This window comes from Gigantopelta aegis, chromosome 4 (assembly GCF_016097555.1).
Source record: "Gigantopelta aegis isolate Gae_Host chromosome 4, Gae_host_genome, whole genome shotgun sequence".
NCBI lineage: Eukaryota > Metazoa > Mollusca > Gastropoda > Neomphalida > Peltospiridae > Gigantopelta > Gigantopelta aegis.
In genome coordinates, this window is record NC_054702.1 from 59445864 (window position 1) to 59471096 (window position 25233).

The 25233-nt window shown below is 39.0% G+C and overlaps 1 protein-coding gene across 1 annotated transcript in view; it reads right to left on the reverse strand.

The window, feature by feature from the left end:
- Nucleotides 1-24541, reverse strand: part of LOC121370839 (5'-nucleotidase-like) — a 28030-nt gene extending 3489 nt beyond the window's left edge. Inside the window, exons 1-5 of the mRNA XM_041496342.1 lie at nt 24034-24541; nt 20439-20655; nt 7301-7486; nt 2211-2408; nt 513-644 (exon numbers count right to left, since the gene is read on the reverse strand). Of these exons, the coding sequence (XP_041352276.1) occupies nt 513-644; nt 2211-2408; nt 7301-7486; nt 20439-20655; nt 24034-24381 (1081 nt within the window). The 5' untranslated portion in view covers nt 24382-24541. The remainder of the gene's footprint in view (nt 1-512; nt 645-2210; nt 2409-7300; nt 7487-20438; nt 20656-24033) is intronic.
- Nucleotides 24542-25233: the final 692 nt, after the last annotated feature.

Below are 25233 nucleotides of genomic sequence, written 5' to 3' on the forward strand. Positions count from 1 at the left end.
AACAAATAAAAATCAAGCCACATAACATCACGAACATCTAAGTTATACTACACAAGGGTTTCAGTAGGATTCAAAAATATATTTGTTCTAGCAACTTCGGGAATTTGGTCAGAAATTCTGTAGCAAAATTCAAATTTCAATTGGCTAAACAATAAAAAATGGCTGTAGAATTAGGCGCGGATCCATTGGTTTATAAAGATGAGGGCAGGGGGCGTTAAATGTGGTAAGAGGGGTTTGAACAGGCTTTTAAAAAACTATATATATTAGTTGATTTTAAAAAACAAATTGACGTTTGCGAAGAAAAGGGGGGGGGGGGGGGGGGGGGGGACGAATATTACCTGATCTGATTAACTTAAAATAATACTCCAAATTGTGATCGATTTCAGTAATGTTATCTTGATGGCATGACATCAAAGGCATAACAGAAGTAAGCGTAGTACATATGATTTTAGATATAAATATTACAGTGTGTCTGCTACTTACATGGATGTGTAAATATAAAATTAAATTACCCATGTTGCACTCTAAGCGCCTGCAAAATTCTTGGTCTCCTTGCAGAAACACGTTGGTGCTGCCCAATACTTCCTTAGCTTTTACTTCGACGCCTTGTTTCCATGGTTCCATCATATCCAACGTGTTTTGATCTGGTCAAAGCGACAACACCAAATACTATAGAGCGTCGTAAATGCATATAACTTTAGGATGGCCAATCTAGCATGAATCTTTAATACAGTTACCATAATACAGAATACAAAGAATTCCATAAACAAAGATTCTTTTAAATGTTAAATTGACAGCAGTGAAAACTGAAATGTTAGAAAGCTATTCGTATTCATTATTATTTATTATAAACATACGTTTAAATCAGTTTAGAATTGGATACAAGAACATTTTATTATTAAAAAAATACTGTTATTTTTTACTATTTTAATATCACAAATATCTCGAAATAGTATTGTTCTTTAAATTACTTGTAATAATTTAATATTATAAACTCTAAATAGTGTTGTTTTATTATCATAAACAACTTGAAATATATTTTTATTATTATAAAGCCAGTGCAACGTGGTATTTTGATCCCCGTAGAATACTGATCCCTGGTTACTTTTCTGTGTAGAATACTGACTCCTGGTTACTTTTCTGTGTAGAATACTGACTCCTGGTTACTTTTCTGTGTAGAATACTGATCCCTGGTTACTTTTCTGTGTAGAATACTGATCCCTGGTTACTTTTCTGCGTAGAATACTGATCCCTGGTTATTTTCTGCGTAAAATACTGACTCCTGGTTACTTTTCTGCGTAGAATACTGATCCCTGGTTACTTTTCTGCGTAGAATACTGACTCCTTTGCGTAGAATTGTTGGGTTTTTGTACCATAGAATTATGACCGGCGATCAGAATACCACGTCACTCCAGTAGTGTGGTATTTTGACTTCCGTAGAATATTGACCCTTAACCACATTTTTATGTAGAATAGCTACTTTTTTTTTACCCGGCATCGGTGGCCAGTGGTCAAGAAACTCGACAGCACCCCCTTTCAATAATGTTCCAGTGAAATACATATTTGCTGGCGCGATTTGAATAACTATTTTGCGATATATTATATAAAAATCATTACAGAACTTAACCTCTCTAAAGAGGAGACCTCTTAAAACTGTTCTGTTTAGACCTTTACATTAAATTTAATAACTGCCCTCCACCCTACAGGCCCGTAGGACGGATTTTCAAAGTGGGGGAGGGGGATGGGATGGGGTGGGGGGAGCTCATGTTTATGGTTGTTCTATCGTCAGGTTTCCGTATTAGCATTACAAGACATTTTTAAACTCCCGAAATAAAAACTGTTCTAGTAGTTGCTGGCATCTTCCGACGACCCAAAAAGTGACCAAGACGCCGTGCTTGAACCTCAGTTGAATATATTTATACAGGAAAACGGAGGAAGCATGTAGACATTGGGGGGGGGGGGGGGGGCACTGAGGGCGCAAAGCAAAGTTTCTAGGGGTTTTGAAAATTAAATGTCCTGAAATGCAATTTCTTGCATTCTGTAAGTTAAATTCATGTCTGCTTTAAGAATTGCTACCAACAATATTTTTTTTTTTTGTCAGAGCCCCCCGCCCCGGCAATCCCTGCTGCGCCGTGCCTGGTATACTAATGGAACTATGATAAAAAGAAATATAAAAACACATTAACGTAAGAACTGATTTTCAAGAGCACCTTGCGTCACAGTGCTGTCTAGAAGTATGGGGTTGCCCGACCATGACGTCAGAGTGCCCGTGTCATTGAACTCCAGCTCGATATGACCCAGATATTTGGCGTAGGCGTAATCTTCAATCACAAGAACAGGATCCTTCCCAGCCTTCTGGAACACCAGCGGATAAGGACCTTTAGGTTTCTCATTTGATGGTGGGTCACCTGTTGTAAAAAAAAATTGACAATTTTTTTTTAATTCCGCTATGATATTTTTGTTTTAAAGAGATGAGTTTGTTTTGTTTTACGATACCACTAGAGCACATTGATTTATTAATCATCGGCTATTGGATGTCAAACATATGGTAATTTTGACACAGTTATAGAGAGGAAACCCGCTACATTTTGTCGTTAGTAGCAAGGGGTCTTTTATATGCACTATCCCACAGACAGGATATATAGCATATACTACGGCGTTTGATATACCAGTCGTGGTGCACTGGCTGGAACGAGAAATTACCCACTGGGCCCTCCGACGGGGATCGATCCTAGACCGACCACGCATCAAGTGAGTGCTTTACCACTGGGCTACATCCCGCCCCAACTTAAAGGCGGTGAATTCTAATTATATCGGGCGATTCATAAAAACAGGTTCTACTTGTTGAACTTGAACAGAGGAAAAGGTATGAAAGTGTGGGGGTGGGGGGTGCAATTGACCGAACCCCAGTCTCATATAATTATGTATACCAATGAGAATCTACTCTTGCGTACCTGTGCACTAACAACAGTGGTGTATGTCGCAACGTTTTCTTTTCATACAGCCCATAATATGATAATTTGTTTCTAGGTTAAAAAAAACACTTTCTGCAAAGCCTGACTATTCAATATGGGACGACCGTCTCTCCGATAAAATCTATATATAATACTCTTCAAACAAAAAAGTAGGGGAACCTGAAATATTAATGTTAATATAAACTATTAGACCGGATATACGTTTTTACCACAGACATCCTAGTAAAGAACGTTCAGGTCTGTTTATCAACACACCGAAACACATTCCATAGTGCATCACGCAGTTGTCCCCGTACACGTGCGTGGGGTGCATTCTCGATTTTGACAATTTCCAGGAAGGTCGATTAATCACTGTGGAACATTATTTCTGTCAATCCTTTTCATTCTGTTGATCATACAGTTGTTATTATTTTATTTTTTTAGTCATTTTTATTGTTTGAATTTGCGATTTACTGATAAAAAAACCCGTCAACTTTCAAATTTCACTTCTGATCCCAATCGTCTTTCAAGATCTTTGGTGGTCATAAAACCTACTGTAATACTGAACTACCGTTTGTAATGTTTGCCCAATTAATTCACTATTATCATATAACCATTCCCCACAGCTAATATACCTTACAATTTTGGCAATTGTAAATTCTTATTAGAGTTCCCCTATTTTTTTTTTTTAAGAGTATATAATAGTTCGTACGGACAATTTTACCTGTAGCGGTGTGTTACAACTTAAAAGGAAATCTTTACATGATAGATAGCACTAAGAATGAAAAGAAGTGTATTACATTATGTAACAAAAGACTACAAGAGCTGTAAGAAAAGAAAAGAAAATATTGGGCCAATCGGCCATCGTGCTGTAGATCTTGTGGTAGCCCAGTGGTAAAGCGCTTGCCTGATGTGCGTTCGGTCCAGGATCGATCCCCATCGGTGGATCCATTGGGCTATTTCTCGTTTCATCTAGTTCACTGGTATATCCAAGGCCGTGGTATGTGTTATCCTGTCTATGGGAAAGTGCATATAAAAGATCCCTTGCTGTATTAGGGAAAATGTAGCAGGATTCCTCTGATGACTACTGTGTGAGAATTAGCAAATGTTTGACATCCAATAGCCGATGATTAATTAATCAATGTGTTCCAGTAGTGCTGTTAAACAAAGCAAACTTCCTCTTGTTTTAGATGTTGAGTAAAATTACATTTAGTTTTGTCTAACAACATAACTAGAGCTCTTTGATTGATTAATCATTGGTTACTGGATGTCAAACATATGGTAATAGTAGCATATGCACAATCCCACAGACAGGATATACAGCACATACTACGGCCTTTGATATATCAGTCGTGGTGCACTGGCAGTAACGAGAAATAACCCAATGTAGCCACCTACGGTGATCGATCCTAGAACGACCGTGCATCAGGCGAGCGCTTTACCACTGCAAGACATAATTTATATACAGTTTTATTGTTGTTATTTTTTTATCTTTGATTGTTTTGTTTGTATTGTATTGTATTGTATTGTATCGTATTGTATTGTATTGCACTGGATTGGATTGGATTGGGTTTTTTGTTGATATCGGTTGTTGATTTGTTTTGTTGTTGTTTGTGTTTTTTTTTTTGGGGGGGGGGGTTGGGGGGGGGGGGGTTTGTTGTTTTGTTTTTTGTTTGTTTGTTTCCTTTGGGGTTTTTTCAAAAATTTCACTTTTCTGCATTCTTACTTTTCCGAGGGGCGAGACGTAGCCCAGTGGTAAAGCGCTAGCTTGATGCGCGGTCGATTTGGGATCGATTCCCGTCGGTTGGCCCATTGGGCTATTTTTCGTTCCAGCCAGTGCACCACGACTGGTATATCAAAGACCGTGGTATGTACTACCCTGTCTGTGGGATGGTGTATATAAAAGATCCCTTGCTGCTAATCGAAAAGAGAAGCCCATGAAGTGGCGACAGCGGGTTTCCTCCCTCAATATCTGTGTGGTCCTTAACCATATGTCTGACGCCATCTATCCGTAAATAAAATGTGTTGAGTGCGTCGTCAAATAAAATATTTCCTTCCTTCTTACTTTTCCGCTTATTCATTTTCAAAAAAGTGGGACGCTGCTGTTTTGGTCATCTCTCTCTCATATATGCACACACATACATGCATACAATTCGAGGTTTTGCTCATCATAATCAATTCTTATAAATGTTAGTCAGTAATTAAAACATGGTTTGGTCTTTGTTTTTTTTTCTTTTGGGGTTTCGAAAAAAATTTGCAAAACGAATGTCAGTCATTTTATAGGGGCCAGTTTTTTATCCATAAAGTCCAATTTATTATTTAATAAATGTTAAAGTTTGTTTTGGTTAACCACACCACTAGAGCATCATCGTCTATTGAATGTCTAACATTTGGTAATCCTGACATATGGTCTTAGAGAGGAAGCCCGCATTAGTATGAAGACATCTTTTATACTATGCCACAGACTGGATAGGACATGCCACGGCCTTTTATATACCAGTTACGGTGCACTGGCTGGAACGAGTGATCGAATGAGAGAGAAATATAAACAGGGTGTAACGAAGGTGGGGAGGGATCGAATGAGAAAACAAAAGAGAGATACAGAGGGAGAGATACAGAGAGACAGACAGACAGACTGAATACCGAGATATACAGAGAGATACAGAGGGAGAGTAAAAGAGAGCGAGGGAAAGAGCTAGGGAAGGTGGTTGATCGAATGAGAGAGATAGGAGAGAGAGAGAGAGAGAGAGAGAGAGAGAGAGAGAGAGAGAGAGAGAGAGAGGGAGAGAGAGAGAGGTGGAGAGAGAGATAATGAGCCAGATAATAAGAGAGAGAGAGAGAGAGAGAGAGAGAGAGAGAGAGACAGAGAGAGACAGGGAGAGAGAGTCAGACAGAGAGAGACACACAGAGAGCGAAACAGGACCCTTTTTGTTGACAAACAAGGTTAATGTAACCTTACTTATACAATGGGTATTTCCGTGTCACCAGTTTTGTTATAAACCAAAAACGCCCGTCAGTGTGCTTTAATGACGTATCACCTTACTTGGTACACATGTATAAGTGACAGATTCAAAGCACCAATGGGTATGTTTAAAGACACTAGCACAGTGCACACATCGAGTGTTGTTTGATGTATGATCAGGGTATGAAAGGAACCGCAACGTAAAATATATTTATGTTAGAGTGTCGGTTACCTGCGAAAATGGGTGGATGAATTTGACGATAGTACTGTCGGCTTTTAGAATGTTTTCGCGAAACCTACTTGAATTAATAGAAAGAATCTTTTTAGAATCACTAAACAGCATTCTGTATTGCATATATATGTGTGTGGATTTTGACGTATAATTTGGAAATGTTTGTATTAAGCAATAACTCATACTTCAAACAGTAGCATGCTACTATATTATTTTATTAAGCAATAATTCATACTAAAAACGGTAGCATATTGCTATATTATTTTGCAGCAAATGTACAAATAGGCATATTATGTTAATGGAGGTTGGGTTGGGGGGTTAATAGAAGTCACGAGTCGGAGAATCTCTCTCTCTCTCTCTCTCTCTCTCTCTCTCTCTCTCTCTCTCTCTCTCTCTCACAAACTCTCTCTCTCTCTCTCTCTCTCTCTCTCTCTCTCTCTCTCACAAACTCTCTCTCTCTCTCTCTCTCTCTCTCTCTCTCTCTCTCTCTCTCTCTCTCTCTCTCTCTCTCTCTCTCTCTCTCTCTCTCTCTGTCTCTGTCTGTCTGTTTCTTTATTGAAGTCACGAGTTGGAGAATCGGGGTTAATAAAGGGAAAGGACACCAATCTCTCTCGCTGTATGTGTGTGTGTGTGTGAGTGTGTGTGTCTCTCTCGCTCTCTCTTTTTCAAGCACGCATTACACTAGTAGGATAATAGTTGTATCTTCCACGGAGACAGCTATACGGTTGTTTTTTATTGGTTGTTTGTTCGTTTTCTTTCTTCATTTTCTTTGGGTGTGTGTGTGGGGGGTTGGGTTTTTTCTGTTGTGTGGGGCTGGGGGTTTTTGGGGTTTTTTTTGGTGTGTGTGTGTGTGTGTGTGTGTGTGTGTGTGTGTGTGTGTGTGTGTGTGTGTGTGTGTGTGTGTGTGTGTTTCTTCTGTTTTGTTTTGTTTTTGCTGGGGGGATTGTGTTCTTTTGTTTCCATGTTTTGTTTTGTTGCAGGGGTGGAGTGTCATGGTTGGGTTTTTGGGTTGTTGTTGTTGTTTGTTTTGGTTTTGTTTTTGGGGGGGTTTTGGGGGGGGGGGTAAGGAAGGGTGTTCCGGGTGGATGCGGGCTGGAATGTGGGTGAGTTGGGGCACTATAACGTCTTTGAATGAATTATATTGGTACCCACCAGTGTAAAGAAACGTGTTGGTGTGTCCCCCAATGACCACGTCCACGCCGTCCACTTCCTGGGCTATTCGTTTGTCCATAGTAAATCCAGAATGTCCCAAAGCGATGATGATATCGACCCCTTCACGTTTCAACTTGTTTACTTCTGCCTGGACGGCTGGGATCTCCGGGTTAAATATCAGGTTCCCTGCAAGTAAAGACACCATTAAAGACATCATGGAAAATCTGATAGGCAACCCAAACGTCGGTGAAGTCAATGATTGCTCCAATGATTTATTTTTAAAGGTTTCATTGTGATAAGTATGCTTTTTAGAGTCAGACACAAAAAGCCAGCCAACTAACCAGCCAGGGCCTCGTTCCACGAAGCGATCTTAGCGCTACGATCACCTTAAGTGTATACAGTCGTTATACACTTAAGGTGATCTTAGGGCTAAGATCGCTTCGTGGAACGAGGCCCTGGTTGGTTACTTGGCTGGCTTTCTGTTAGTTGGTTAGTTGGCTCCCTGACAGGCATTATCCTGAAACTCAGTCAGTCAAAATGTAAGCTAGCAGTATAATTATTTATTACCCATATGGGCTCAAATATACGGGGTAATATTTTTTCGAACTCTGCACAGTGTGCAGATTGCTTCTACAGTCACTGATTGGCTGGCTTTAAAAAGACAAGATTTGATTGGCAATTACATACTGCCGGGACTACTTTTTGTTCATTCATGATTCCATTCATCGGTCAAACTATTACTACGAACTTCAAATATTTTTTTACGATACGAACATTTGCGGAATTAAAAATCAAAATATATGTACAAATGTTTAAAAATGTTTTTATTTTATTATTTTGACTGGGTTTTTTAAAACTATTCTTTGGTGGATACTGTTGGGTGTGCACCGGTAACGGCGCGTATGAATATATTGTTATGGCTGGTAGAGCTTGTTAGTTGTTACAGCAGCGAGAACGTAAATATACTTTTAAAATCGTTAAAGATTGGCAATGGGTAATAAAGAGAACAACCAACTCACTACGAGGAATTACGGATTATCTGTCCCTCGTGAATTAATGCTGTAAAACCCTCGCCAGAGGCTCGGGTTTACAACATTGATTCACTCGGGACAGATAATCCGTAATTCCTCGTAGCTCGTTAGTTATTCTCTAATTCTTACACACTAGTTGGTATTTTTGATAACACATATATATAGTGTTAACACACATACGTGCAATAACATTTTAAAGACATACGACTGGCTTCTCCTAGGTGATGATCAGGTCACCAATGCCATGCCATGCCACCCAATGAAAAACAAAGCACGGTCGAATCGATCACTCTATGACGTACAAGTTAGCCTGAAATTGACGTGTCTGTGACGCACAAGTTAACTATAAGTGTTAGGGCGGTACATAAGTTTTAGTTGGAATAGGTTTTTTAATTTATTTTAAAACTTTTTCTGAAGATATGTAAGAAATAGAATACTACATTCGTGTCCGTTAGATACCATTTCGTTCGTTGGATACGTTTTCAAACAACTCGTTGTAAAATAAGGGTATCTAACGTCCGCTCATGTAGTATTCTCTATATAACCCAATAACATTAACGTTGGTAACAGTTTCAGTCAGTCAGTCAGTCAGCCAGTCAGTCTGTCAGCCAGCCAGTCACTCAGTTGAATTTGTTAACAGGTCAGTCAGCCAGCCACTTTGTCAGGCAATAAGTTAGTCGTATACTTAGCCAGCCACCCAGTGAGCCACTCAGACAGTTACCCACACATACAGTTACCCAGCCAGTCTGCCAGTCAATCGGTCAATCGGTCTGTCGGCGGGTAACATCTCAAATCCATTAAATGAAATGTCGTCCCTGCTGAACTATAAACATCATACATTATTAACATTAAACAGTATCAGTTTCCGTATATTCAATGTGCTTCTGAACGTTCTAATGTTTGTAGTATCACTAAATTCATTTTCTTTTGTAATACCTTTTGTTTTCTTACGTACGAGTTAAAGTTAAATTTGGTTTTGTTTAACGACACCACTAGAGCACATTGGAAGGAAGGAAATGGTTATTTAACGACGCACTCAACACATTTTATTTACGGTTATATGGCGTCGGACATATTGTTAAGGACCACACAGATATTGAGTGAGGAAACTCGCTGTCGCCACTCCATGGGCGACTCCTTTCGATTAGCAGCAAGGGATCTTTTATATGCACCATCCCACAGACAGGATAGCACATACCACGACCTTTGATATACCAGTCGTGGTGCACTGGCTGGAACGAGAAATAGTCCAATGGGCCCACTGACGGGGATCGATCCAAAACTGACCGCACATCAAGCGAGCGCTTTACCGCTGGGCTATGTCCATCCCCTAGAGCACATTGATGTATAGAGATTATTATATGAGTTTGTGTGTCAGGATTATTGTATTACCCGAGCGAAAGCTTACGAGTTTCGTAAAATCAGTATGATTCAGATGCAAGTGTAATAATTTCTTCATTATCCAAAATATTATTTTTAACGAATAACAAACAAGGACCATGTCGTCATTTTGATAACCGTTTACACTGGCGAAGCCGCATTAAGTTATGACGTCATTCGTTGTGCACGTGAAATCATTATGACACACGTGGGTCATACTGGTTATATTTCCCTGAATATCTTGAATTATGTGGATAATAAAGCTGTTTAATAATATTTTGGATACTGTGGATAATAAAGAAATTATTACACTCGTGTGTGAATTTTACTGATTTTACGAAACTCATGTCAGGATTAATGTATTATCCTCGCTCTCGCTCGGGTAATACAATAATCCTGATACAGTTTCGTAAAATCAGTACGACACACAAGCTCGTTAAACCGGTTTAGCTATACTGGTTTTGCTAAAACACTTTTGGTTGGAAGTTACGAGCGTTCACACGTCTGACCGCTATACCGGTACGAAGTTGAAGTGTAGTTATCCGCAATTGCGCAAGCGGCGTTCTCTTCATGCGAATAGTCACACCGACTTGTCGAATGCGATCGTTGTGTGCTGTGAGAACACCTAAATCGGAACTACTTTAATGTTATAAGTTCCGACTAATCGCATAATGAGAGTTTACGCCGAGTTAGAACATATATTTCTCATGACTAATCGCGTGCGACAAGTTAGAGCGACAAATAGTATAATGAGTATCCCGCTTAACACGCTTCTGTTTATTCTGACTGTGATGTCAGGTCAGGTCAGGTTAGGTCATAGGTTTCTAGGGTATCCACGAGTACTCGAGTAATTGGGCACGGGTCGAGTCTAGCAAGACTCGAGTACCCGCGCAAGAAAGAGCACTCTCATGTATTTATATTTGTGTACGGCTATTTTGCCACATGCTTGTCGCCTTTTACATTATAGGACTATGAAAGAAAGAAAGAAATATTTTATTTAACGACGCACTCAACACATTTTATTTACGGTTATATGGCGTCAGACATATGGTTAAGGACCACACAGAGTTTGAGAGGAAACCCGCTGTCGCCACTACATGGGCTACTCCTTCCGATTAGCAGCAAGGAACTTTTATTTGCGCTTCCCACAGGCAGGATAGCACAAACCATGGCCTTTGTTGAACCAGTTATGGAACACTGGTCGGTGCAAGTGGTTTACACCTACCCATTGAGCCTTGCGGAGCACTCACTCAGGGTTTGGAGTCGGTATCTGGATTAAAAATCCCATGCCTCGACTGGGATCCGAACCCAGTACCTACCAGCCTGTAGACCGATGGCCTAACCACGACGCCACCGAGGCCGGTCATTATAGGACTATGAGACATGGGTGGAAACAAAAGTCGAATGAATGGAATTCAATACAATGGCATGGTTTGGCATCCATGTTCAGCGCTGGAATTAAGGTGCTCATTATTATCTAATTTAAATGTCAGGTCGAGTTTGACCCTCGAGTATTCGGAGTCCAATATTTCGGACTCGTGGAGGCCCTAGCACATTCAGAACAATATGTTGTAGCACACCCCTGTCATGGGCGCAGATGTCGACTTTCGCAGGCTCCTCCATCCAGGACTGGAAAAGGTTTGGAGTGGGTGGGAGATGGGGGGGGGGGGCGCCCGCGCTTGTATGTGCAAGGGAGCACAAGCAGCCCGACCAGGGTCGGTAGTGGGCGAGAGTTGGTTTTGGTGCTATCAAATTTGCAAATGTCCCGTAGGATTAAAGCCAAATAGAAAATATTGCGTAATTTCTTGAAGGTAATTTTGACGCATATTTTAGAAATGTTCATCAGAATTGAAAATGGAGCTAATTGGTTGATTTGACTTAGTTTATCGAAAGATAATTGTGACGTCACTGTCACTTCCGCTTTATACTCGGCTTAGTTCAGCCAGACGGAGCAGAAAAACGTCCGCTTCACGGTAAACCAAAACGGCCACGCAGGGAACCATTTAAATAGTTCGCGAACGTTAGGGAAACGTTAGCTGGCTGAACTTGTGACTGGTGAACTAAAATAGTTTGCGTTTACACTTAACATTTAAAGTGCTTTAGTTATACCAGTTTAACAAAACCATATAGCCTACCGACGTGTGTTAGCTGTACCGGTTTAGTAATACCGGTATAGTGCAAATATTGCGATCACACTTACATTTTAAACTGGTTTAGTTACAAGTGTAAGTGAGGTCAGTTACAGTGACGTGGCATGATGTCAGTTTCACTGCTGCGACTGCCACAAACTTGCAGCTGCTATAGCAACTATAGTGATATCAGAAGTGTGCCAATTTCCAATGTATTATTGTGCCATAGGTATTTATGTGACCGTTTATTGCAGTGCTGCAGAATAAAAATGATTTGTGCATTTTATGGTACATGCATAGAATTTTGCACAGTGATTCTGTCTGCCGTAACGATCGTTTTACGATAGATAACACATTTTGAAGGTAAAATGTACCTAGGCGGCCATTTTGAAATCTGCTATATGTGAATCCTATTTTTCTCTATTAGATGTGCTATATACTATAGTCTTCTTTCAGATCAATTAATGTTTTTCAAGTTAGTAAACCTATATTACTATAAAATGCTTAACAAATATAGAATTGAACAGACAATGTTAACTTTCAAAATGGCCGAACGACTTCAAAATGGCCACTAAGTTTCAGATTTTGTCATACACAGAACCTTTTGTTCATTATTATAATAACTGTATCCATCTAGAAAGAACAATTATGTCAGTTTAAGATTGTAATCCATGTTAATAGTTATGATAATATGAAATATTTCATTATTAATAACTTCAAATTCAGACAGTAAATTTATAATTCAAAATAGCTGCAAACATCCAGGTTTAACCAAACATGAAAGCAATTTCTATCACCTTCTGACTGATAAATTACTTCAGCTAAATTAACATTAATGTGATTCAATAATAGTTTAATATAACACTATATTACTAATGCTTAACAAATGTAGACATAAACTGTCAATGTTAACCACTTCCAAGATGGTCGTCAAAACACAAAATGGAATTTTTTAGTATTATAATAACCATTTTCTGCCAGCAGATGGTTAGTACTGTTTAAGGTTGGAAACCTATCTTAATATAAAATGAATAATATAGAATGTAAAAATTATTAATAACGTCAAAGAAAGTAAAAACAAAATAGCTGCCAATAGTATACAGAGTTATGCATGTCTAAAAGTTATTCATGTCTAAAAGTAATTTGGAATTCGGCAGTGCCTATAACCTTCTGACAGATAAATGACTTAAGTTGAAATTATTAAACTAACATTAATGTGATGCAAGATTAGCTAATGATATGCATATAAATACTGTCATCTTTTAACTTCTCATGCAAACATTTACATACATGAATATATATTTAAACTTGTAAGTAAATATACTTCGAGTGCGTATATACGTGATGAGAACGCATTTGCATACGGATTTATATAATACTCTTGGATTACATTTGCACGAGCAACAGAGGTCATGCAAAATTAACTTGCTACACAAATCTTGTCATGTGAACAGATTTCTTATTTGCTCTAGTGAGCAAACAAATTCAAAACAGATTTCAAAAATGTCCCATGTAACACAATTGCAATCCATTGCATCAAACAGGATGCACGTCTAGACATATTTTGACACTAACAGCCAGACAAATGGTGTAACAGGTTTGGACAAACTTGGGCGAAGCTCTTCACATAGAAAATAGAAAGTCTATTTTGTCATTCGAAAGATTTTATTGCCAAAAGTTGTTTCCACAATATAGTGTCACCAGTCGCGAGACCGTTCCCTCATCCAAATTATCTTTTCATGAGCTAATCCAAGGGCAAGACCTGCTCTTAAGTAATACTTAAAATGTCTCCTCCTCTTTGCAGTAAGTAGACTACTCATGTCGGATGCTGTTAACGAACTGATATTTTGTCAAAATTTATATACATGTATGCCCATATCAGACTATGTCTGTCGCTATTACCACATGTGAACACAACGTAAATATAATTTTGCTCACAGGCGTATCTATAATCCATACGCAAATATACTTACATGGGTAAATTTCTTCATGAGAACTGGGCATAATAAAAACATATTGTAGTCTAGTACATAAAATCACGAACACTAAACAAAATAATTCAAAATGGGTACCAATATCCAGGTTTAACCAAGCATAAAAGTAATTTCTCTACTCATCTCACTGATAAATTATTTCAGTTGAATTTATTAAACTAAAATTAATATGATGCAAGAATAATTGATGATGTGCATACATGGAGAGCATACAATCACATGGATAAACAACAAGGAATCTAGATTTATGAGTTGCTTATGCATTCTCCTTAGGGTGCAATGCCGTAACCTATTTTCGTTGTCCTTGACATTCTTCTTTCAACCACAGTGTATCAGTTCGTAGCACGACGTTGATGCTTCTGGGAGGGTGGTTCAGAGTGGTTGCCACTCGGTAAAGACGTTGGTCCGCTACCGGTCAGAAGGAATTGGCAACTGTGGATTGGGAGACAGACACATATTACAGTGCTCAGCTGTACGTTAATGGACACGCTTTATGTGACACTCCTGTGCAATCCAAGTTGGTGGACTATTCTCCAGGATACATATTTTCGAAGCTATCTATAGTGCAGCGCACACAGTGAGAATTTTGCTGAGCAAAATAACACGAATGCCACGTCATAGCCTACGATGGTTTTACGATTTCATAGCGCTAAGATAGCTTCGAAAATCCATAGCTTGAATATTAGATTTCTGGACAAACAATTTAGGGGTTTTTTTTGTGGCATCATTGAGTGGACTGAGTTTCACTCGTTCTGCAGTACATAAGGATGTCAATGGCAGATTATTATTTCCATTGACTGGTAACTAGTAACATCTTTCATGTGTATTAGTAGCACAAGTCATCACTCAACTTAAGAATGTACTTCATATTCCAAATAATTAGCCTCAAAACATAGATCTATGCAAAGACAACAAGTGAACTTTTTTTCGCGACAGGGTACACAGGGCAGCTAACTGTATACAGCCATAGGCGTACAGGCTCCCACGTTTTTAGGGGGCGTGCTGGTTTTTGTCCACACTAAACGAAAATGCCCGAATCTGGATAACAATCTTTATTCATATTAGTATACTGTAAAACAGCTATATAGGGTAGCAAACGATTCACTAGGCATTTTTACATGAATTACAACTAATTTTGAGGACAGAATGATGGAAATAATGGAAATAAGGTCTCAGGTTACCACATTTTGCCCGAATATCTCTAAACTTTTTGCCGAAGTTTAGATTTTGCTCCAGTAGTTTCCCCCTGCCCCCTGCCTCTTAGCTTGTGTATACAGCTACCTCAGGATATATATTCCGGGTTGATAATGTACTATTCTTTCCTAATCCCCTGTGAGAAATGTCTGGATCGTTCCACCGTGGTCCCAATACTGAATTTGGAGGAGTCAGAGACTTCCCTTGAGTATGCAGAGCAAATATTTGTGCCCTAAGTATCAGCATAGTTTGCGAATACCACTTGTATTGACATTCGTGGGAATGTCTATTAACCAGATAGCCTTAGGGATACAGTTGAACACGTGAGAGGCAAAGGCTCGAGTAGATGAGTTCCTCCAACTGCATCGATGCCAAAGAACACAAAACATTTCTTATGCGTGGACAAAACCAAAATAGAATTGTTCAACTACTTGTCACACTATGCCAACATGTTACAGAGAGGACAATGAAGGGCATGCAGTTTGTGGGCACAGTGTGATTTGCCCTTTGACAGCAGCTAACTTGGCAGGAGTGATGCCATGTCTGTTTTTGCACATGGCAGATACTGCCAAGGATGGCTTCAAGACTGTTGATATTGATGAGTTATGGAATGGAATGGAAAATTGTTTAACGTGCACATTCAGAGCAAGCTGTTGTAGCGCACGCCTGTCCTGGGCACAAGTACCGGCCTCAACCGGTTCCTTCGTCCAGGACAAGAAGATGAGTTATGGGCAATAGCAACAATAAACAATGTAAACATTGATGATGAACTGTTATGGTGTTTGGTACTGTTGAAAAGTTCAAGTTCATAGCAATCTTTTGGCCCAAGGAAATCTGCTACACATCCGATATTCTACGCCTTTACACGCTGTGACAGCATCTTTTTTTATGATATTTACATTTTATTTTATTCATATCATATTAACTTAGGTTTGCAACCTTATCCATCTGCTGGCAGAAAATTATTACTACAATATTTAACAAAAGGTTCTATGTAGGACAAAACGTGTAACGTGGTAGCCATTTTGTTTTCAGCCAACCCATGGGCCACCATTATTAGTTTTTGCAATACAGACATTTATAAAATGGTAGTACATGGAATTGTTTGGATATAGTATTTTGTGGGGAGCAGCAACTTTTGGAGGCTTCAGCGGCGGCAGCACCACGCAGAGGAAATCCACCAAACACTCGAAGGGAAAAGTGGCACACAGTCTTACAATAATGGGCGGCGTACGTGGGAAGACTATTGGACACTAGTTACCTATGCTGTTCGAGGATATGTTTGAAGCGTGTCGTGAAGTCTTTTTGGGCTAAAAACATTATTAACTGTGTGGATTGTGTCGGACGTTTTGTATGTTGTAGTCCTTGTTAAAGCTGCTATATCCGGTTACCATGATAAAATGTTTCCTTCCGTCCTTCCATCACTACTGACAGTCTCAAAAACAATATGGTTGACCCTCCATGACATTGTGATCCCCCACCGACATACATTCCTGGGTACGTCAATAGGAGCGAACGCGAGATGAATACAATTGTAAACAAATGCAAGATAAATGGTATCTAACTGACACGTGAGCTGGAGACACGAATGTAGAATTCTTTTTCTGACATATACTCAAAGGCAAAAGTTATTGTGACATGGATTGTTTGGAGTAATAAATTTGTGAATGGATTTATGGATGTAAACCAGAGAAAATGTGCATGAAACAGCTCAAAGAAATGCAACAAAGCAGTTGTTGCAGCGATTGCATGCTTTGTGCAAGAAACATGGAATATTCGGGAGAAATGCTGTCCAGTGTTCACCATAAAAGGCCAGACATTCAGTCGCAAATCATTGCCACTCTGTCCAGCCTTCAGAAGTCCAGAAGTCGGTGAACTGTTTGATGCAATTTCGTCATGCCATGCCTCAGTGAAACTGACAGATGACGAGTCATAGGGATGCTTGAATCTGGGACCTCGCAGCGTGACCATATGGCACTTATGGCAACGATATCAACAAAACAACCAGGTCAGGGACCGTCCCCGTAGCGGCCGACCACCCGTGACAACCCCTCTCAAGACACATGGATCCGAATCAAGCATCTGCGAAACAGGTTCCAGGCAGCAACTCTCACAGCCTGTACCATCCCTTTCTCCAGCGTTTAGTGGCCTCAATGACACGACGGTGCCAGGCCTGTATCAATGCTCAAGGTGGATACACTCGCTACTGACTGTGTGAACTTCGCTCTGGACCCCCTCTAGTGATGTGGCTGATTTGCATATGGCAGGTGCGCCCTTTCCGTGGACTATTGCTCGTTTCAATACCTTCGGACATTTCTCTTTCCATTTTATAACGTTTCGTACATAGCAGTAAAAACTTATCATTAATTATCTTTGTCTTTTGTGTGTCACAATAACTTTTGCCTTTTAGTATACCTTTTTCTTTAAAATACAGGTTTAAGAGAAATTAAAACATATTCTGAACCAAGTTATATACGGCGCTCGTGTTTACGTAATATACACTGTTGACCTGCACACCATCTGACAATAGAAATCGATGTGTGTAGCCTTAATCTCTGTGGATGGTTTGGATTTAAATGAAAGAAGCCAATCAGATGCCTTTAAACCTTTGGGCTACTGAACCTTCGGACTATTGAACCTTCGGACCATGGAACCTTCGGAATATAGAGCTGTAACCAAAAATAGTTTGACGTAATGGCAAAATTCAAAATGCAAATATACGCAAATTATTAAATTCCAGTTACATTCATTACAATACAACGTCATCCCATTGGTCCAGCCTTAGCAACGGGAGTTTGTTTATTTCTCGATGAAGGTAACAATTATACCGTCGTCAGGGAACATCAAACCTGATGCCGTAATTTTATAGTGGTAAGTTGTCTTACTGAGCGTTATTCGAACAACGCAGACAATTTACTAAAATGAGAATCAGTGCACACAATCTTAATATTGAACTTGGAAGATTCTGTAAAGCTTAAAAATACCTAATTGAACCGAGCACTTGTTTGTAATTCTCAAGCTGTGGAAGATGAAAAAAATATTATTTTAGACTGCCCTATTTATTATGTTGAAAGGCCAGAACTATTTGATAAGTTAAACTCCTTTTCCGACCTCTCTACTCTAAATAGCAATTTACAATGTATATTTATTATGTCATACAATAATGGTGATATTGAAATTCTTAACCATGTATTAACATTTATTGACGGCTGTATTTCTAAATGTAAAGTTCTTGTTCCAGCTATCAGTGGGGCAGTAATTTGTACTTAGACCATTTTATTTTTTATAATATACTTTATTATTACATAATAATTTTATTCCTATAAATATAATGAAAATTGTGTTTCTCTGTCTGGCCTGTACATTAATATTGTTATTATTATTAATTGTTGTTGTTATTGTTGATGTATGTTTGTTTGTTTTTTATCTGTTTGCTGACACCAGTTTGTTTGGTAATATGCAATAAATTGAATTGAATTGAATTGAATTGAATTGAATTTAATCAACAACAAAAATATTCAAAATAAAATATGAACTTTTAATGTTATTATTTGTAAGTATGATTCAAATTTAATTATAAGTAATAAAATCATCCACAAACTTATGTTAGAACGGCTTCGCCGATTCACACAATTTGCGGATGATTTTTTTGTAACAGATTATCCTTAAATAACATTTTATTACAACGTTAACAATAAAATCGGAGGTGTAAATGCAAACGTTTTAAACTACGTGGCGTCATTATGCATAATGTAAATGATTGGTTTTTAAGCGCCAAATCGTCCAATAATATTATACGTTACACCATTGCATAATACCTTTTCACTGAGAAGTCGCTTTAAAAAAGACTTGATTCAACTCGACAAAACATTACCTGTATGAGATATGCCCCGATTGGTTGGTGTTGTGATTTTTATTTCCTCGGTTATGAGTTCCCACTGGAGTAATAATAATGTTTAACATCCAATAGCCGAAGTGATTAATTAATCAATATGTTTTTGTCGCTTAAAACCCCCCCACCCCAAAACATTAAAACATTGAACCCGACTATCTTGCGCCCTTGTCGAAGCAACACAGTGGACTTTAAAAACTTGATTGAACCCGACTAAAACATTATCTGGATGAGATATGCCCCGAGTGGTTGGTGATATGATATTTATTTCCTCGGTTATGAACATCCAATAGCCTATGATGATTAATTAGTAAATATGCTTTAGTCGCTTAAAAAGACACCCCAAAACTTGCTTGAAACGAACAAAACATTACCTGAATGAGATATGCCCTTAGTGGTTGGTGTTGAGATTTTTAGTTTCTCCATTATGAGTTCCCAGTGGAGTAATAATAATGTTTAACATCCAATAGTCGATGATGATTAATTAGTCAATATGTTTTGGTCGCTTAAAAAACCCCACCCCAAAACATTAAAACTTGATTGAACCCGACTATCTTATGTCCTTGTCGAATCAACACAGTGGACTTGTCAAAACTTTCAAAACTTGATTCAGCCCGACTATCTTGTGTCCTTGTCGAATCAACACAGTGGACTTGTCAAGACTAAAAAAAACTTGATTGAACCCGACTATTTTGTGTCCTTGTCGAATCAACACAGTGGACTTGTCAAAACTTTAAAAACTTGATTGAACCCGACTATTTTGTGTCCTTGTCGAATCAACACAGTGTACTTGTCAAAACTTTAAAAACTTGATTGAACCCGACTATCTTGTGTCCTTGTCGAATCAACACAGTGGACTTGTCAAAACTTTAAAAGCTTGATTGAACCGGACTATCTTGTGTCCTTGTCGAATCAACACAAAAAACTTGACTGAACCTGACTAAACATTACTGAGATATGCCCCGAGTGTTTGGTGTTATGATATTTATTTCCTCGGTTATGAACATCCAATAGCCTATGATGATTAATTAGTAAATATGCTTTAGTCGCTTAAAAAGACACCCCAAAACTTGCTTGAAACGAACAAAACATTACCTGAATGAGATATGCCCTTAGTGGTTGGTGTTATGATTTTTATTTCCTCGGTTATGAGTGCATTTTACATCCAACAGCCGATGGTGATTAAATAGTCAATATGCTTTAGTCGCTTAAAAAGACACACCAAAACTTCAAAAACTTGACTGGACCAAACAAAATATTACCTGTATGAGATATGACCTTAGTGGGTGATGTGATATACGAGACGATGCCTGTCTTGGTTGCTTGTCGAATCAACACAGTGGACTTGTCAAAACTTTAAAAACTTGATTCAGCCTGACTAAAACATTACCTGGATGAGATATTCCCTTAGTGGTTGGTGTGATGTATGAGACAATGCCTATCTTGCGTCCTTCTCGAATGAACACAGTGGACTTATCAAAACTTTAAAAACTTGATTCAGCCTGACTAAAACATTACCTGGATGAGATATTCCCTTAGTGGTTGGTGTGATGTATGAGACGATGCCTATCTTGCGTCCTTGTCGAATCAACACAGTGGACTTGTTGTAGGTACCCTGCATGGTCGGCTCCTTGCTGGAATCGAGGTTAGCAGACAGGATTGGGAAGTTGATCTTCTTAAGAAATGGGTCAACCAGTCCAACGATGTTTCGGTCAAATTCATGGTTGCCAAATGACTACAATGGCAAAAAGGAAACATAGTTTTTATGCTTATGTTACTAGTGACTAATGATCTTGTTTCAAAAGAGGTCATTTGGTTTTTCACTTATAGGTTGTGAGCAGTCGCATCTTATTATTAAGTGCATAGGTTATTTGGTTATTTTTGCAATACATAATTTGTATCAAATGTTACTGTGTATATGACTATCATATCTAGTATAGAATGTGTGGATCGGGATGGGGGGGGGGGGGGGAGTGGAAGAAACCATGGCAAACATTTGTTGTATACATGCATAACTATTCTAATGGTGAATTACATTTGGATAAATTTGATGATGATGATGATGATGGTGGTGGTGGTGATGATGATGGTGGCGGTGGTGGTGATGGTGGTGGTGGTGATGATGATGGTGGTGGTGGTGGTGGTGGTGATGATGATGATTTTAAAAAGAGAATATGTATACAGATTTAATATTTTAATTACAAAATTCCTGGGCGTCTTGCCAAATAAGTTGCCTAAATATTTGAATAACTGGTCCCGAAATATCAGTGTATTTGTACTTGTCTATGGAGCAGGACGTAACCCAGAGGTAAAGCGCTGCCTGATGCGCGGCCGGTCTAGGATCGATCCCCGTTGGTCGGTTATATGTACTCTAGTGGTGTCGTTAAACAAAACAAACTTTAACTGTTTAACTGTACCATGATTTTCAAAAATTGTACATCAAGTCTTATCAATAGAAAAAAAACTCTTTTTTTTCAATTCTACATTAATTTACTTAAATAATGATCGTTTACGTAATTTTGTCAAATATATTTTAATTTTAATTAATTGCAATAGATTCTCCTTCCATGGATGTATATTTTTCTTGTACTTCGTTCACCTTTTCTCGGTTGATTTTCTCTCATTGTACGGATAAGCTCATGTAATGTCAACAAACTAAAGTAAACATGAGATACACCACTTAACATATATACTATGTACGTACACTTGGGTTAAGGAAGTTCTGTAGTGTACGGGTTATATCATATTTCCAGGCTTGTAAAGACGTCAAATCGGTCCTTGAGGACTGACACACACACACACTCGCACGCACGCACGCACACAACACGCACGCTCGCACACACAAACATGCGCACGCACACACACACACAACGCACACGCACGCACGAATACACACGCAAACACACAAACACACACACACAAACACACACACACACATACACACACAAGAAACAGTTTTTAATGTGTTCTGTAACATTGTCCTGAAATATCTATGAATTATTTCCTAGACAGGTGTTCGGTTCACATACCAGTAGCAGGGCCGTTCTAAGAGGGATGACAGTTCTAAAAAGTACCCCGAGTATCCTGACCGTAAGAGAGCAAGACGGACATATGGACAGTTATGACACACTCATTACGAAATTGATAGCGTCATAACTGTCCACATGTCCGTCGTGCTCGCTTCCGGGGAGAGTATTCAGGCTATTCTAAAAGCATCGAGCTAAGAACAGTAATAATTTATTAAATTGTCTGGACCCATTGGGCTATTTTGGTTCCAGCCAGTGCACCACAACTGGTTCATCAAAGGCTGTGGTATATACTATCCTGTCTGTTGGATGGTGCATATAAAAGATCCCTTGCTGCTAATCGAAAAGAGTAGTCCATGAAGTGGCGACAGCGGGTTTCCTCTCTCAATATCTGTGCGGTCCTTAACTACATATATCTTACGTCATATAACCGTAAAATAAAATGTGTTGAGTGCGTCATTAAATAAAAGATCTCCTTCCTTCCTTCCTTTTAAGTATTTGTTTTATAGTTTGAAAGGTGCCTTGCTGTCAACAGAAAAATGTAGCGATGGAAAAATGAAATATTGTTTTGACGCGCTAAAAATATTGTTTTGACCACTAAACATGAAATATTGTTTTGATGAAATATTGTTTTGACTAAACATAAAATATTGTTTTGACCACTAAACATGAAATATTGTTTTGATGAAATATTGTTTTGACTAAACATAAAATATTGTTTTGACCACTAAACATGAAATATTGTTTTGATGAAATATTGTTTTGACTAAACATAAAATATTGTTTTGATTGAGTCAGTCGTAGAAAGGCCAGCTACATTCTGTATTCCATGTAATGATGGGTTGGGGGGGGGGGGGGCCTACAGCTAATCCACGACTGGTATATCAAAGGACGTGGTACGTGTTGTCCACCCTATGGGAAAGTGCCCATAAAATATATGCTGTTTTGTTTGCAGGAGTTAGCCTAAATGGCTTTGTGTCGACAGCGAGTGTCCTTTCTTGGCCTCTCGACCATGTGTTGAGAATCATCCCAAATGTATAGTATTTTTCAAAAAGTTAAAGTTTGTTTTGTTTTACGACACAACTAGAGCACATTGATTTATTAATCATCGTCTACTGGATGTCAACAATTTGGTAATTTTTGACATATAGTCTTAGAAAGGAAACCTGCTACATTTTTCCATTAGTAACAAGGGGTATTTTATATGCACCATCCCACAGACATGATAGCACATACCAGGGTCTTTTATATATCAGTCGTGGTGCACTGGCTGGAAATAGAAATAGCCCAATGAGCTCACCGACGGGGATCGATCCCGCCACCAGTACTTTAAAATGCGCTAAGGTAAATAATATTTTCTTTTGCCTTTCCGTGTAATAAATATACTTCTACAAATATCTACCTGTATGGCCATTCTTCACCTACAATATTTAGAGAAGCAGTAATAAAGTTAAGTTTGTTTTGTTTAACGACACCACTAGAGCATATTGATTTATTAATCATCGGCGATTGGATGTCAAACATTTGGTAATTTTTTACCTAATAGTCTTAGAAAGGGAACCCGCTACATTTTTCTATTAGTAACAAAGGCTATTTTATATGTACTATCCCACAGACAGGACAGCACATACCACGGCCGTTGATATGCCAGTTGTGGTGCACTGGCCGGAACAAGAAATAAGAAGCAGTAATAAAGAAAAATCAGGGCTAAGTTATATTATGGTCTTCTCAATCTACACAAAAAAGGACGGTTTTAAACTTAAAAAACCTAACCTTTTTTACACATTTAAACTTATGGCTAGGTGCAGCTGCATCCTCTGTCTACCCCTACACCACCGCTAGTATACGGGGTGGGGGTGGGGGGTGGCTGACTGAGATCGAGGGCCCAAAGCAAAAGTTTCTACGATGGTCTGGGATTATCTCGCCCGTAGTTTTGAAAGTTTGAAAACTATATGTCCTGAAATTCATATCCCTCTCTCTCTCTCTCTCTCTCTCTCTCTCTCTCTCTCTCTCTCTCTCTCTCTCTCTCTTCATAATTATATACGAGCCCCCCACCTGCTCCGCCGTGCATGTCTACGTCAACTTACCATAGCGTCGTATCCCAGCCAGTTCATGAAGGTGGACGTGACGTTGCCGCCGTAGACGTAGAACCAGTACGTCCCTTGGTACTGGTCACCTGCGTCCAGCACCAGCGTGTTGTTTGGTCTCTTGGCACGGAACTCCTTCACTTTAGTCACCAGCCTGGCGTACCCGCCGAAACACGCCTGCCTCCGTACATCCTTGTCTGCACACGGGCTGCTGTACTTGTTAGTCTGCTCATATCGCGCGTGCACGTCATTTGTGTGGAGGATCGTCAGGTTGAAGGCACACAGGCACCGGGGAACCACGACCACAAGAAGTGCCACAAGCAAACAAACTGAAAGACACGATGTCATGGCTGACGCTCTAAGAGTAGTCCACACTGCGGAGAGATTTCAACAGCTGGGGTGGAAAGTTGATTTTGTTCAAATATTTGTCGTCTGTGGCTTGCTTACACTATCTGTGTTCCCTGTCTGTCTATCGTATCTACCTCGGTATATCTTATCTATCTATCTATTTATATATCTGTCGCGGCGTGGCGTCGCTAAGCGCTAGTTCCATTTGTAGAAGAACGCTGGTGTTAGCCTGTGTCAACTGGTTTTACGTAACGTTGCGTGTTGTAATAGTTAACAGTACAGCTTTTAAGTGTAAACGTGTTAAATGTGAATGGACACTTAGGACGTTACCGACTGGCTAGTGGCTGGCCATCCCATGTCGCAAGGAAGTAATTGGAGACTAATTTATATTCTCGGAATTCATTTTATGGAGTGAAACTCAACGAAAGAGATATGGGTCCTTTTTAAAAACAAAACAATACATAACACCTTTGTCAGAGATCTAGCTAGCCTTTAATTGTTTGTTCTGTTTAACGGCACCACTAGATCACATTGATTTATTAATCATCAGCTATTGGATGTCAAACATTCGGTAATTGCGACATATAGTGTTACAGAGGAAACCCGCTACATTTTTCTATTAGTAGCATGAAGTATTTTATATGCACCATCCCACAGACAGGATAACACATACCACGGCCTTTGGTATACAAGTTGTGAAACAAATCGTAAGTCATCACGGGGATATTAATCTGTGATACACCAAAGTTACATCAAAAACAATAATTTAATTATGTACATGTATTACAATCGGCCATAATTTATATAAAACTAATAATAGAGAACAGGGGTCCATTTCACTAAACATCGGGC